At 38.1% G+C, this 16,041-nt stretch overlaps 1 protein-coding gene across 1 annotated transcript in view; it reads right to left on the minus strand.

The window, feature by feature from the left end:
- LRRC72 (leucine rich repeat containing 72) overlaps positions 1 to 16,041 on the minus strand; it is a gene marked incomplete at its 5' end in the record, with an annotated part of 44,860 nt that overhangs the window by 15,875 nt on the left and 12,944 nt on the right. The window contains 2 exons of the mRNA XM_082473921.1: positions 7,257 to 7,367; positions 8,473 to 8,554. Coding sequence (XP_082330047.1) covers positions 7,257 to 7,367; positions 8,473 to 8,554 — 193 coding nt within the window. The remainder of the gene's footprint in view (positions 1 to 7,256; positions 7,368 to 8,472; positions 8,555 to 16,041) is intronic.

Genomic DNA, 16,041 nt, shown 5'->3' on the forward strand with positions numbered 1-16,041 from the left:
GTGAGGGCTTTCTCCAGTTGCGGCAAGCGGGGGCCACTCTTCATCGCGGTGCGCGGGCCTCTTCACTATCGCGGCCTCTCTTGTTGCAGAGCACAGGCTCCAGACGCGCAGGCTCAGTAGTTGTGGCTCACGGGCCTAGTTGCTCCGCGGCATGTGGGATCTTCCCAGACCAGGGCTCGAACCCGTGTCCCCTGCATTAGCAGGCAGATTCTCAACCACTGCGCCACCAGGGAAGCCCCTCTAGAGGGTTCTTGATGCTGCTCTTTATTAAAGTATTTGTTCATTGGTTCTCTTCTTCCAGTCTCAAAGGTCACATGGGTGCCTGCGTGGAGATGGGCAGAGTTGTGGTACACTGTTCTATTATAATTTTCTTCCTCGGCTTCACACCACTGCACCTAGTTCAGAACATATAAATGCCAGTAGCAGCTTCAGATCTCTGCAGGAGTAGAGGTGAAGAGATGCGGGTTTTGCATCTCATCTACCTCTGGCCAGGCACAGGGGACTCGGATTTCCTTGTGCGCAGGTGCTAGGATACTTAATGAACCATGCTCCCTAATACAGGCTGGAGGTGGGAGGCACGCTGATGCGGAAGAGCTCCAGGCGCTTCTGACATGACATCCCTTAGGCATCAGCATGTAGGTACATTTTTTAAAATCTTCAGCTAGAAGTTGTATTTTATTTCCATGGAAAAGGTACTTTCCCTATTCTTCTTTGGATAATATTAAACAGGGTTATTTCAATACAATGTGAAATAAAACTCTTATAATTTCCACTTGGATATCTTTAGCTATTGAATTCCACCTACACGTAATTTCTAGAATACTCCCGGACAAGACATCTAGTGAGGAGAACCACTAGATGGCAGTAGCAGAAAGAGCTCCAGCTAGTGTACAAAAACACCACTCAACAAAATGAGGCTCATTTAACGTACATTTAAATCTAGGAGTACTGCTGTAGCATTTGACTAATTATAAAATACAAAGAGGTTTGATAAAAGCATGAAAGTATTAAGCATTAGAAACCCAGAAAAAACTGATTAATATTTATAAAGAAGAGGGGTCAAGGGGGATGCTTGAAAGACAACAAACTAGATAAAAACTGAAGAAGTTAATCATCTGAATGTTTTCTCTGCAGGTAATAAAACATTCTGATATTTGTTGTATAAACACAAACTTTTCTGGCTAATAAAATCGTTATAGGTAGCTATTCCCTGTGGAAAACATGAGCTTTAGAGGGACTTAAAGCAGGCAATGGAAGACACCTGGTGCATAATAAACAAAAGTTATAAGAGGAAAGGCATAAAAGAAAATGTAGAGCCGGGGCAACAAGAAAATTTAAAAGAAAGGAAATATGGATGTATTGGGGGAAATGAGAGGAAAAATGAAATGGATATTTTTCAAGATTTCTTAAGTGACAAAACTGGTTTGAATTTTAATCTCAAAAGAGAAGGAATTTAAAGTGGTAGCAAATAATTATAACTACAGGACAGGGAATAGAACGGATGTATATTAAACCAGTAATAAGGACAGATTTAAAAAGATCCACAGGGATCATACATTGCAGTTTGAGCCAGACAAAGAAGAAAAAAGGTCACCCTTCAAGGATATAAAAGCAAAACACAATTGTTTTTAATGAGAGTTTAGGAGGGAGAAAAATTCACAGATGCTTTAGTGCAGAAGTCTGCTCTGTGGTTACTGTTTTGGAGAATAACATCTGACACCTCATAACACTATCCTACATTATAGCAGCTGGGAGTAGAGTCTGCCTGTGCATATGATGTTAATGGAAAATGTACCAACATCTTTCAATGATGTTTACTTTTAGGATACACTTCATATTCTCTTTTCCCTCTGAGAACACTACTATTTAATTTCTTTTCTTGGTTTTTCTTCCTAGTGCTTAGTTAAATAACTGCTTTATGTAAATTTAAAAACTTCTGGCTTCAGCTAAACAAATCACCAAATTTGGATTTACTACTATTACACTACTTATTAAAAAGGTGTCATAATACTAAAAACTTGATGCGCTTATTGTGGTTCAACATTCATCTCATCATAAAATAAAATCTAAATGACAGCAAGTCAGAAAACTGGGCTATTAAGCCTAGTCTCTGACTAAATTAACTTAAAAAAATAATTAGAATTAAATAATTTTAAAAGAATTTCATTTTTATTATTCTTCACTTTTTTTCTTACTCTTAAATGTTAGAAGGAAGCAATCTTATTTTTAATTCTCTTTTTTCCCGTCTATACTATTAAGCATTTAACATTTTGGATTTATGAGTTTTGGATTGATGCTACTAAAATTACCATAAATAAAGTTTCTAAGATATGATATTGGTTTCCTGTGTCTGAAAGTTCTGAAAACCTTCTATGATGTATGGGTACATTCCTTTAGAAACTATGAAGCAAAATTGTTTACACTTTCACTTTCAATAGGTTAATACTATTTAATCCACCTTCCCTCTAGGCTACTTATAGAGTACACCTCGGTGGCGCCAGCACTGTCTTGCTTATCTTAATTTGGGATTCTGAGTCTACGCAATTTACATTTACACAATAATATAGCAAAATGTTTCTACTACCTTACTGCACAAGCTTGAGTTACATGAGTCACATGTGTGAAGCTCCTTCTTATTGAAACAGAAGAGGAAAAAAAAAGTCATCTAAATAATTGGCTCCAGTTAATTTCTTTTTAACTTTTAAGGCAAAATTAAAAATCACCATTTAAATGAACCTGAATGTTTTTAGACCACCTTTGAAGAAAGTTGATGTAATTAATAATGTACCAACATATCCATTTTAATAGATGGGGAAATGATGTAGAGAAGTTAAAAGCAGTTCCATCTGGGCCCATACAGAACAGCCTGTGGAAGGAAGCTCAACTGTCAATGATCAGAGGTTCTGGCTCAAGGTTACTTAGTAAGGTCAGCATCTCCACTGTTACCATCTCATTTTAACTAAAATCTCTGGGCCACAGCATACCACATGATTGTACTGAATATGGAAATGATCCCTGATTTTTAAAAGGCAAACTTGGACTAAAGCAAGGGTTAGGAGAGTGAGGGATGCTGTTTCAAGACAAACAGCAGTGAAAGACCCAGTTGGCTCTTTTTATTGAATGGACTGTTCTATTGTGTTGTTTGGGAGGAGTGGTCCCACCTTGAGGGGCATTTCAGGGTAGAGTCTCAAATGAAGAGACCACTGAGACCATAGTCCCACGCTGACCTCTCAGCATCCCTCTTCACTCCCTGGCTATTTGCCATCAGCAGTGGACTGCGGCCAAATGAGGAAAGGCAGGACGTGCTTAAGAGCAGAATCTGTAAAAAATGGAGACCTTCTCTTTGAAAGGGGCACTTCCTGTCTCCAAGAGTGAATCTTTAAGTCTCTGCTAGGAAGCAAGTCTTAACAATTATGGAATGTAGGAGTTCAAGTACACTTTCCAATACTGGAGCTTAATGCAACACAGAGAAAATTTGAGAAAAATGAGGAGACTAGAGATTTAGGAACAGGAGAATGGGTTAAATATTTTGTTGCTGTTGTCGGTGGTGTTTTTTCTCTCTGCGCTGGGAGAGAGGCAGGGAGACTGAAGGTTAGTGAAAGTCCGCAGCCACGAAGCAAATCTTTGACACATGTGGATTTAGAAAGAGTTTGGAGGAGGGAAGGGAAGAGGAAAATGGAGCCAGACGGGGAGGGTGTGGAAAGGTAGACTGCCTGGAGAGAAAAGGTGTGGCCCTCCTGCCTCAGCCTGGAAGTCAGGAATTCCAGTTTGTAGGACCTCACACTCTGCAGCTGGTTTTAGGCCTCCCTGAAGCTCCCAGCCATGTGTATACTGGGTAATCTCTTCCAGTCCTCCTCATTGCCAGTGGAGGGTGCAATGCTGAAATGGATTAGAGGTTTACCCTCCAGGCTATTTTCTCACCCTCTGAAGAATTGTAATTGAAGTGGAATAATAATAATAATATTTTAGCATTTTAAACAGTTTTATAACTTGAAAAGAAAATTTTTAACACTTGAAGATACATGGGGGACTTCCCTGGTGGCGCAGTGTCTAAGAATCCGCCTGTCAATGCAGGGGACAGGGTTCGAGCCCTGGTCTGGGAAGATCCCACATGCCTCGGAGCAACTAAGCCCGTGCGCCACAACTACTGAGCCTGCGCTCTAGAGCCCGTGAGCCACAACTACTGAGCCCGCGTGACACAACTACTGAAGCCTGTGCACCTAGAGCCCGTGTTCCACAACAAGAGAAGCCACCGCAATGAATAGCCCATGTACTGCAACAAAGAGTAGCCCCCGCTCGCCGCAACTAGAGAAAGCCTGTGTGCAGCAACAAAGACCCAACACAGCCAAAATTAAATAAATAAATTAATAAATTAATTTTTTAAAAAATACATGGATTTCTTATTGTAGTTAATGAGCTGAATCTAATCTGTGATTGCAAAGGAGGTTCATAGGAACTTAATCAAGGGACATTACTGCACAATATAATTAGTAGCTAGTAAATGCCAACATTTTTTTCTTAATTTTTTAAAATTTATTTTTGGCTGCGTTGTGTCTTCATTGCTGCGCACAGACTTTCTCTAATTGCAGCGAGCAGAGGCTACTCTTTGTTGTGGTACGCGGGTTTCTCATTGTGGTGGCTTCTCGTTGCGAAGCACGGGCTCTAGGTGCACGGGCTTCAGTATTTGTGGCACTTGGGCTCAGTAGTTGTGGCTCGTGGGCTTAGTTGCTCCGCAGCACGTGGGATCTTCCTGGACCAGGGCTCGAACCAGTATCCCCTGCATTGGCAGGCGGATTCCCAACCACTGCGCCACCAGGGAAGTCCGCCAACATTTTTTTTGTATAATATCTTTAACCAAAATAGGGCAAGGGTTCAAACTGTGCATATTTGCTACCAAAAATTTTCAGAAAATGCTTTTTTTTGGGTAATCTGATGCAGCATTTTCTCCATTTCAAAAAATGATCCCTCTACAAGATTCTCAGTTCGAACAATTTATAGTCACTATGATTTTAAGTAGAGGTCATTTAAAATGTTGTGACAGGCAATGATATGGACCTTATACTACCAGGCTGACCTAATAGCCTTTCAGAGAACTAGAAAAGGCACTCCTGCACCCCACCTCAGGGCTGACACCATTCTGCGCCCACATACACGGCTGGTAAGGCAGGCAGGGGCTGAATTTCAGACTCCACTTACCCCCCCAACCCCCGCCGCCAGGCACTTTTGTTTAAGGCATAACCCTGTTGACTATGATGGGGCAACCTTGATTGCTAACCTCCAAATCTTGCATTGTAAAATAAGCTTGCTTAAATGATTCAGTTCTTACATTTAGCAAATTGTCCAATTAGTTTTACATCGAGCCCCCTCAGTTCTGTAAGAAATATTTAGGCTGAGAGTTACAAAACTGTAAGCTCCATAAAGGTCTAGATAGGGTCTTTCTTGTTTACTTTTGTGTCTCCATCTAGTAGTGTCCTTAGTGAATGCATGATAAATATTTATTGAGTGAATGAATGATAAACAAAAGAAACACGGCGTGAGTTTAAGTTTCAACATTCCTCAGTAGTCTGGTTAAAGCTCTGAGTCCTGCATTTCTACCATTAAAGAGGGAATAATTCTAATCACATCATTGGATTGCTATGAAGATTTAAATGATAATATAATAAGAAAACATTTTCTCAACATTCAAACATGTTGTTATTATAATTATTATTCAAAATGTCAGTTTTTTAAAAATCTATTTACCAATCAGCAGAATTTCTAGACTGTGTGCATCTTAATTCATTATCTAATTTACATAAACCATAATAAAACAATTTTTTGTTGTTACTCCTTCAAACCAATTAATGCTTTACAGAGTTAGCTTAATATTTGAAGCAATCCTGAGAGGTAGTTATTAGCCCATTTTACAGAAAAATGAAGGTAAGAGAGAGTTCAAAATCTAGTATAACCAGTCTTTTAATCATTTAAAGACATTTGAAGCATTTGTTCAGCACAGAAGGGCCAGATAATTCAAATATGCAGGCCAATCCTGATAAGTCTTTCACAGACCTTATCACATCTCAAAAATGAGCATTGAATTCCTTAGAACTTGGGGTACTTTTAATAGTTGGGTTTAAAGAATCTTACCTATAAGAACTTAAATCATTTCTCCTTAATATAGTAGGTATAACTGATTAACACTCAAAATATTTGAAAATTTCAATAACTCTATGTATTGAGCTGATTAGAAGCTCCACCATCAACACCACTTTACACATATTCAAAACACTATCTTTGGCAATTCTGAGAAATGAATAGAAAATAAATAGGAAAAAACATCTATTTTATGACCTTGTATAAAGAAGTCTACAAACTCTGAAGTTTGAAAACCCATTCACTGCTCTGAGTCTTTTCCCTTGGTCCACCTAGAACCATTTGTTCTGAATTGCAATCGTGTACCAGTTTATTTACCCTTCGACACTATAAGCTTAAAAACAAACAAACAAACAAACCAAACCACTATAAGCTTATTGAGAGTAGGAACTGTGTATTATTTATTTTTCCAACCCATCTCACACTTTCTTCAAATACTGAGGTCAGTTCCTTGCTGGGTGCGATTCAATACATATGAATTGTTTGCTGTTCACCCAACAGGAAGATTACATTAAAACGTGCTCTTTTTTTAGTGTGGGGGGAGGGAGTGTCAGCTTTACTAATATAATTTACATATCACGCGGTTCACTAATTTTAAGTATACAATTCATGGTTTTTAGTATATTCACAGAATTGTGCAACCATCACCACCTTCAATTTTAGAACATTTTCATCACTCTGAAAAGAAACCCCAGACTGTCACTCCTCAGACCATCATCCCCCCAGCCCTGGGCAACCACTATTTAAAAACAGTTACCTCTCAGTGTTGCTGTCTCGATAGATGTGCCCATTCTGGACATTTATATAAATAAATGGAATCATATAATATGTGCTAAAACTTCCTTTAGAGGTAAAACCAAAAACACAGATTTAAACATGTATCTCCTCTTTTGTTGCTTTCATCATTTCCATGTGGCATGCCATATCGTTTCACAAAAATTTTTTTTTCTACCTGTTGTTCTTTCAAAAATGTATTTTTAAAAAGAAAAAGATCTAGTCTTGTTTTCAGGAATATAAAAGTAGTTTTGTTATAAACACTGATCTAATTTAAATTCAAAAAATGAAAAAATGTCCTGTGTTATCACTATTTTAAGTTATGGCCATATAAAAGTGCAAATTAATACTTAGGGTCTTCAGATTTAGCATCCCCTTTAATTCCTTTACTGTTGCCTCAATGTTTGTTAACTCATTGTGGTGCAGCAGGAGTATATGCAACGAATGCAAGGAGTGCAGGCCTAAAAAAAATTAAAATATTTGTATAAGATTTTAAACATTTTTAATGCTAATTAAACATGCTAACTAAACAAAAGCAAAGAATATATTACAGCTGGTGAAGGGAGGAATTATTAATAATATGATGAATTATCATTAAGAATACAACAAAGCATAAGAATTCAAATAAGCGACTGTAATTTGGGAATATAGAGCCAATTTCTTTCCACTGTTTCTTTTTCTGTAGCAATGATTTTGTTTGATTCTGAAGGGGTTATTTTCCTTATCCTTATTTTGTTTGTTTTGTTTTGCCAATGTTGCTTAGTTTATAATGCCAATCCAGGAAATAGTTATTCAAATCAATATCTCCCCCAAATTGCTCAACTAAATATTTTCTTTACACAATGGGAAGCCAAATATTCCTATCATTTTATTGATTATAAATTGCACATTTTCCACATTTTTAACATAAGTGAAAGTGTGTTGTGTCTTTGCAATAACGACATCATATTTGAATTGGCAAGATTTCCTTCCTTTCTTCATGGAACAAGGAATCATACTGGATCTCAAAATTTATGATATTTCAATTCTGCAACATGTAATACAGAGGAAAAATGTTTTGTACCATACTTCTTTGTATCTCATGATCATAGTATATCATGTACTTTTATACCAGGCTTGAAATTGTCAGTTTACAGATTGTTGCAGGTACAAAATTAACTGAGAGTGAAACAGAAATTTGGCTGGGAAAAATTATAGCCTGTGAAAACATTTAAGACTATTTACGAAGTCATTATTTTTTATTAATGCTCCCAAACATTGTTAAAATTTGCTTCCACAATATCTAGTTTGTGTCCAACTGTGCAGTAGAATGGCAAAATTTCTATGTTAAAAAAAGATTCTTTTACATCTTGAATAAGATACATGACAATATTGAGTTAAAACCATAATCAAACAGCACATCTTAAAATGAAATGTACACAAGAACATTAAAAAATAACAACTTCCATCATATATTTTCAACAGAAATGTTAAAACAGATTATTGCATGCCATGAGCAATACCATAGTTGAAAGTTATTATTTAATTGAAAATCAATTCAATCAAAAGACAAAATTTAAGACATACCTTGTATATCAAATATTTCATTGTTGTTTAGGTGTAGTTCTGCCAGACAATAGTTTCTAGTTATAAATGTTATTCCATGGAGCTGAAAATGAGAGTTAGAGAACAGTATTCTTTCTACAATAATTACATGTAATTATATATAGATATAAAAATTTAATAAGAACCATAGAAGTTCAACATTTGCTGTTTTTATTAGTTATGTGCAACCTTTTGATCTGGGCCATGAGTTTATGTCTGGATTGTCTTTGAAGATACGTATGATGAAAAGGGTGCTTTTAGCTAACTTAATACTCGAACTTCTCTTACCACGTCTCCACCAAACTCCCTGAAAGGTTTTCAAAGCCTCTGGAATCTGGCCTAGTCCTTTTGCTCTCACAACCTTCCCTACATTTCTGTGCCCTATAGTCACATTGGATTTGGCTCCATATATCCACTAATTCACCATCACATATTATTAAGTGCCTGTTATGTGCCAAGGGATCTCTCCTCTGATAATGCTGAATCGTTTCTGCATCTGTGTATGAGTCACGATTTCTCTTTGCCTGCATGGTTTTTCCTCCTGGTACATTTCTGATTATTCTTAAGGATCTGCCCTAGGCTGGCAAGGCCTACCCAACCATGCCTGAGCAGGCTGCCACAAGAAGTTTCCACTGCTCCAGAGATTTGTTGAGACCGTTCTTTGATCTCTGCATCTCACCGCTGTCTTCTTGCTCTGTTTTGACCCACTTTTTGTTTCTCTAAACTCCCACCTGCTCCAGCACTTTAAGTCAGATCTCCTGAGAGATGGTCTAATTCTGCAGTCAGTGCTCTACCTTCCCTCCCCAAGCTCTACCTCCGAGATTGTCTAACTTTGAGTTCTCTTTCTTTATGCCCCAGTCTATGAACCATCTCCTATTCTCAGGCTCACTGTCCTTCGGGGCAACAGATCTCAGTTTAGCCGAGGACTGTGTAATCTGAACACACACAGGAGGTCAGTGCTAACAGCCCAACCGGCCACCATCCCCAAGGAGAGGACAAGGCACAGCATAATCTTGTTACTTTACAGCTCATCTTTTTTTTTTTTTAAAACACTCAGTGTATCTCTTTATTTATTTATTTATTTATTTATTTTTTATTTTTAGCTGTGTTGGGTCTTTGTTGCTGCGTGCGGGCTTTCTCTAGTTGCAGCGAGCAGGGGCTTCTCATTACGGTGGCTTCTCTTGTTGCGGAGCATAGGCTCTAGGCGCGGGACTTCAGTAGTTGCGGCACGTGGGCTCAGTAGTTGTGGCTTGCAGGCTCTAGAGCACAGGCTCAGTACTTGTGGCACACGGGCTTAGTTGCTCCGTGGCATGTGGGATCTTCCCGGACCAGGGATCGAACCCGTGTCCCCTGCATTGGCAGGCGGATTCTTAACCACTGCACCACCAAGGAAGCCCTCATCTTTTTTTAAATAAGGCCTTTCCTGACAACCCCCCATGCCCATGAATCTTCCTTTTCTTGTCCACATCCAACACTTCCTATGACTTGTGCAATTACTTGATCACTAGTTTTGTGTCTTTCTTAAGGAAAGAAATGATGTTTCTTCAGTCTGTTATCCTTCCCACCTCTCCATTCTCCTAATGATATGGTGAAGCTGCATCTTACTTTTAAGATTAGATTAGAAATTCGGTGTACTTTAAGAATTGAAAATAGTCAAAACACTCTTGAAAATTCCTCAAATGCACCATTAAAGTACATAATAGGAGTATTTAGCTCTAAACTGAATTCAGAAGTGTTTCTGTTACCCTGCAAGGAGAATCCCACTACTTTTTTAAAAATATTGACTTTATAACCTCAATAAAATTTGACAGATTTGTTTGAGTTATGAGGATGAGGCATGGTAGAGTCATAACGTGGGGCTGGTATGTTCTAAAAGCAGCACTTAAGTTAAATGTAACAATGCTAACTTTACTGCTTAATACAGGATCTAGCAGGGAGAAGAATCATATGAAATAGTTATTGGTCAAGTGCTTCCTAATTTATATATACAGAAATATATGCTTATGTTTGTAAATTAGTTTTACATGCTTATTAAAGCCTATCACAGTAACTATTGTCATCAGTTAAATAGAACTGTTTTGACCTTTGATGGATTGATTCAGGTAGACAGATGCCAACCTATCTGATTTAGTGAGGATTTATTGGAAATTTTACTCATGCCCTCTCGTATCTCCGAAAAGCTATTTTAGATTTGTAATCAGAGTTTGAAAATGGGTTTCTTTAATGAATTTTCTTTAATTTTTTCTTATATTTGTAACAGTCACAAATTATGAAGCTATAAAAGGCACACGTGCTGCTCACCTCATTGTCTCACAGTCTCATCTGTACCTAATTATGTGAGCACTCATGCAGGAGAACCACCAGTAACTGCACTTCAGCTTTGTTAAGTCACAAGAGGAGCCACGTTTCCCCCAGGTAGGAGAGACCATTCAACACAGTGAGGGGTGGGTCTCAGTTGGCTTCCTATCCCTTTCTACTCTTCCTGCTGGCCTCCTGACAGCAACTCACTACCTTCCATCCTTCTCCTCACCACTCCCTGATCTAATGAGAGCCACACCTAACATCAGCCTAGAAAGAGAACACCAGGGCAAACCATGACTTTTTCTTCTCTCTTTTTTCCCAGTTGCCTGCTCGACCACACATTAACAGAACATTCTATTAGTTGAGGTTTTAATTTCTCTTGCGTTACACATTAACGCAAGAATACTAATAAACTCAACCATTTCTTCTTGATTATAGAATAATAATTTTCCCAAGAGCATTAACATCTTTGGACCATGATTATTGGAATTTTAAGATTGTACCATTTGTTGGGGCGAAATGAATGGGAGGAATGTAGTGAAAAAAGATAAAACCAGATCATGAGAATCTTGGGGAACTAATAAAAGATTTTGTGCAGAGGAGTGTTATTGCCCAGTTTTATTTTGGGAAAAAAAAAATGACAGGGAAGAGTACTGTTTAGAGGAGATAGTAAGTATAACAGCAAGAGATGAACAAAAATGGTGTTATGCTAATTCAGAAGAATATATGGGTCCCAGAGTAGAGTAATAACAGTGGGAGAAGAGCAAAGTAGAGGGAATTGAGAGATAATTCCAAGGCAGAATTCACAGGACTTGAATAGACATTGCAATGTACCAAGTTGTTGAAGTCAAGATCTAGGAATGGGAGTTGGAAGACATGCTGATTGTTCTGACACTTAAACCATTGTTAAAGTAAAATGTTATTATAATTATCCATTTAGGAAAATCTACAGTACTGAGCCTAAGGATTGCCATGGGATTTATACTGAATGTGACATTCCACAAATCATATATGTTAGCTCAGGGCTTCGCACATAGCAAGGGCTCAATAAACGATAGCTATTAATATTTACTATTTAACCATTATTATTTTTTATAGAGCTGGGAGCACTTACATTTAAGGTAAAGCTCTTACAGGTAACCGCTGAGGTACTAGTGGGGAAAATTTTACACCAGCATGAATTTAAAATTAAGGAGGCATTCTTTTAGGCCAGGATTTCTCAACCTTTACAGCTATTGACATTTGGGGCCAGATAATTCTTTGTTGGGGCTGGGGAAGCTGCCCTGTGGATTGTAGTATGGCTGGCAGCATCCCTAGCCTCTATCCACTAGATGCCAGGAACACACACACCCCAGCTGTGAAAATCAAAAAGGTCTCCAGACATTGCCAAATGTTCCCCTTGTGTGTGGGAGGTGTGGCAGGGGTTGCAAAGTCGCTCCTAGTTGAGAACTGCTGGTTCAGAGTCAAGGAGACAGTCATATCTTTTAAGTGCTTATTATGACCCAAGCACTAAGCTAGATGTTTTCACCATTATCTAGTATGATCCTTACAATAGCCCATGTTATTTGTTTTGTTCCCTTATTTACCTAGGAGGAAACTGAGGCTCAGAGAAGTTAAAAAACAACTTTCTCAAGACAACAGAGCAAGGGTTCAAACCCAAGTCTGTCTGACTCGGATCAAAAGTTGGTGTATAGTACATCATACATTATTGTACATTAGTACATTATTTTAGTGTGGAAAATGTTACTATAAGTAAGTATTTTGATTATGTTTTAGATGAAGAAGTTTATAAACAATGACCTTTCTAGAATAGGTATTTTTATTTAAATTTAGTTTGTAAAAGTTGTCAACTGTTCAGTTTTTGCTACATGGTAGAAACTCAGATTCCATTTTGGACAGTTGCTTGGTGAGGCATTATATACAGGTTTCTCATCAAATGCTTACTCTAATCTGTGACAAATGAAATATACCAAAGTAATGCTAGGTCTTCCAGAAACAGAAGGATACCAGCATTGTGACAACAATATTATGAGCTCACGACTAAACGTCTGTAAAAGAAAAATTTTGAGGTAATGAGCCAAAACACAAATAGATCAAATGTATACAGACCATTTGAAACTGTAGTATAAAATGCAAATCACTTAGATCACTCGTCTGAGCAGACCCAGTTTCTTAGGAAAGCTGGGAAAGATGAACTGACCTAAAATTCCCTCAGTCAGACTTGCTAAAAGATGAGACAAGGCAGGGAGTCTTCAGAAGGTCTCAGTTAATACACACCTAAGAGCAGCTGCCTCCCACTAATTACATCAGCGGAGATTAGAAAAAGATGACCCAGAAAGAGAGGAGCTGCACAACTAGTAGATATCTACGCGGTACAAGGAGAAAGCAAGCCCTCGGAGAGCATAATGAAGGAAGCAGGGCAGCCTGAGCAAACCTAGGAAAGCTGGGGCATTGCATGTCCTCAGAAACAACTTGTACCTATTTAATTTGCTGGTTCAAGATCAGACCAGAAGCTCCAGTTTTATCATCCACTACATAATAATGGGGAAAAGTGTGCACCCTTCAAGCATGTTAGGCTCCAAACACACCAAACTACATTCATCCTTTGTCTCCCCAAACTACTGCTTTCCCTCATTCCATTCCAGGCAGTCTGCAACCACAATGTCCTCACCAAGAGTACTGTCACACCTTCTGCCCTTCCTAATTCTATCACTAGAGCAGGCACCATCACATTTATTTTTATATTCTATCAGTAGCCTAATGCAAGTACAGAATAAACCATATTAGCGAGGATGCTTTTGGCTCCAAGTAACTCCTAAGCTCAACTCAAACTGGCACATAAATTAGAACACTTATTATCTCACATATCAAGGAGTCCAGATGTTGTGAGAGCTTCAGTCTGAATATCTCAATGCTTCTCTGAGCTCTGTTTTTCTCACAATGTTGGATACATCCACAAGTTGATAGGATGGTTCCTGGCTTACTAGCCAGGCAAGAAAACATCCAGAGGGAACAAGGGACCTCTCTTCTAGTGCTCTTTTTCAGGAATAAGGAAACCTTTCACAGAAGTCTCTCAGTAGCTACCTCCAATATATCTTTTACGACAACCGGGTTATGAGCCAATTCATTGACTGGCCACTCACAAGGAAGATGGGATTATCCCGATTGGTTTAAACAGTTCAGGCTCCACCTCTTGGAACTGGGAATGGAGCCACCTACCTGACTAAAAAGAAGTATGTACCAATACCTTAACCCAGATTCTGCTGTATAGGTAAAAGAATAGAATGGATAATGAATGGACAACCAATAATGGTCAGTACATACATCTCAACAAAGTTGTTGATTGAATAAATGAATAAACAAAAAAAGGTGTGTTCATTTTATTTTACTATTTTGTGCCTTAGTTGTTCCTAAATAGAGGGTAGCCTAATATAATGTAAGAACAATGCTGGTCACAAATTTAGATCATTGTTAACAAAACAATACAATTCTAAATATTTGTATTCCTTTGTCAATGTTGATGTTTTTCACCATGATTCTTCATACCATTTCTATTCTGGCATAGTAACTTCTTAGTGGTCCACCTAATATAATCTAGATATTAAAGAAAAGTAATAATCAAAATTTTCCATGTGAATTTTGATAAAGTACTATCATAGGTAATATGCCCATTAGAGTTTTGGATCCTGAATAAGATTTTAATTTTTCATAGAGTGTGAATACTCAGGCAACTTAGCAACCAGTCAATTATTGATCAATAGAAAAACTCACATTAGCTTATTCACTCATCTCCTGACCACTTAAAACTTATTTCGAATATGATATCCTTTCAGGATTATATGGAATAAATGTCTATTTTTAAAGAACAAAGTTAAGTGATGGTTATTTTGGAAATAATATAGTGTGTTGAGCATAAATAACCAAACACAAGAAGAGAATTTAGCCCTTTGTTGCACCCTTTCCCCACCCACCCCTTCCAAAACAAAAGAAAGTACAATAGTTGACAGTGTATGCAATCCCTTCCTATGTACGTAATGTATCTGTAATTCAACTGTGTGAAAATTCAACGACTGGCTGAAGGTGGGATGGTGTCCACTACAAGAAAGCCAAAAAATATTACAAAGTCCCTAATTATACCTCTCCCTTTAGACATATTGCCAACATTTGTACATTCTTTCCTTCAAAATTGAATACTGAACACCACAAGGAACACACATGAAAAGCAAAGATTAGTCACTTTTGCCATGCTTGATGAGTTCCATCTTTTTCTAATCAGAGGTCACACACTGCGACCCAGGATAATTTTTGGCAGGGTATTTAAAAGAGTTTTGAACTTGTATGCCCTTAAGTAGTGTGTGCACTTTCCATTTCAGTTGTTAGCTGCCTGGGCCTTGAATGTATTTGTGTTTGTTCTCCTAGAAATTATTTTAAGCTTATGAAACTTATGCTTGCACTATTTAATACTAGAAAAACTTTCATTGTCCATTTTCCACTTGGTTAAAAGAACAGACTGAAAATGCAATGTAATATTGAAATACTTTCATAAACATGGATGCTTAAGGATTCAATGCTGTGAATCGGACTATTGCTTGACAAGCAGACTACTACTGAAAACTCAAATTATTATTTTTTAATCAGCTGGTGTTTGAAAGTTTAAATTTAAAATGCTAAGATTGGGTCATCAATTTATAATGAACAAAATACAAGCTGTTGGAACGTCAAACTTTAGAAAGCTGAGAATGACTAACTAACTGTAATGATTGTTTTGGCTTGAATTTTAGTTCAGTCCTGCTCTATGATTTGAAGAGAGTTTGGAGCCCCACTCAGGACTCGACTACAGAGGAGGCACTGCCAGCTAAACCCTAGCCTCTAAGAAAAGCTTCAAGGGCCACACTCAGTGCCCTTGAAAAGCATTCCCTGCAGTTAGGGACATGTTGGCTTAGTGCCTGGCACTTCCTGAAGATGCTAGATCAGCCTGGGTGGCAACTGGGAGGTAATCAATCCTTCTGACAGCAGGACAAAGGTGTGTGAGTTCTGGGAAATACATGCAGGACCATTGGAGGAATGCTGATCTAGGACACTTTACAAAGGATCCTGCCCAAATGGGCAGTTTGCCAAGGCCAGGAGATGCTCAGTTGTAAGTACCACTGGGATACAAGGTGAAGGGAGGTCAGGAGTGGCCAGAGAAGAGGAATTAGAGTTGGAGGAACCAAGCAGGGGAGCTTCTGAATAACCCATTAAGAGAAGTAA

This window comes from Balaenoptera physalus (assembly GCF_965194825.1).
Source record: "Balaenoptera physalus genome assembly, chromosome: 8".
In the NCBI taxonomy this organism is placed as follows: domain Eukaryota; kingdom Metazoa; phylum Chordata; class Mammalia; order Artiodactyla; family Balaenopteridae; genus Balaenoptera; species Balaenoptera physalus.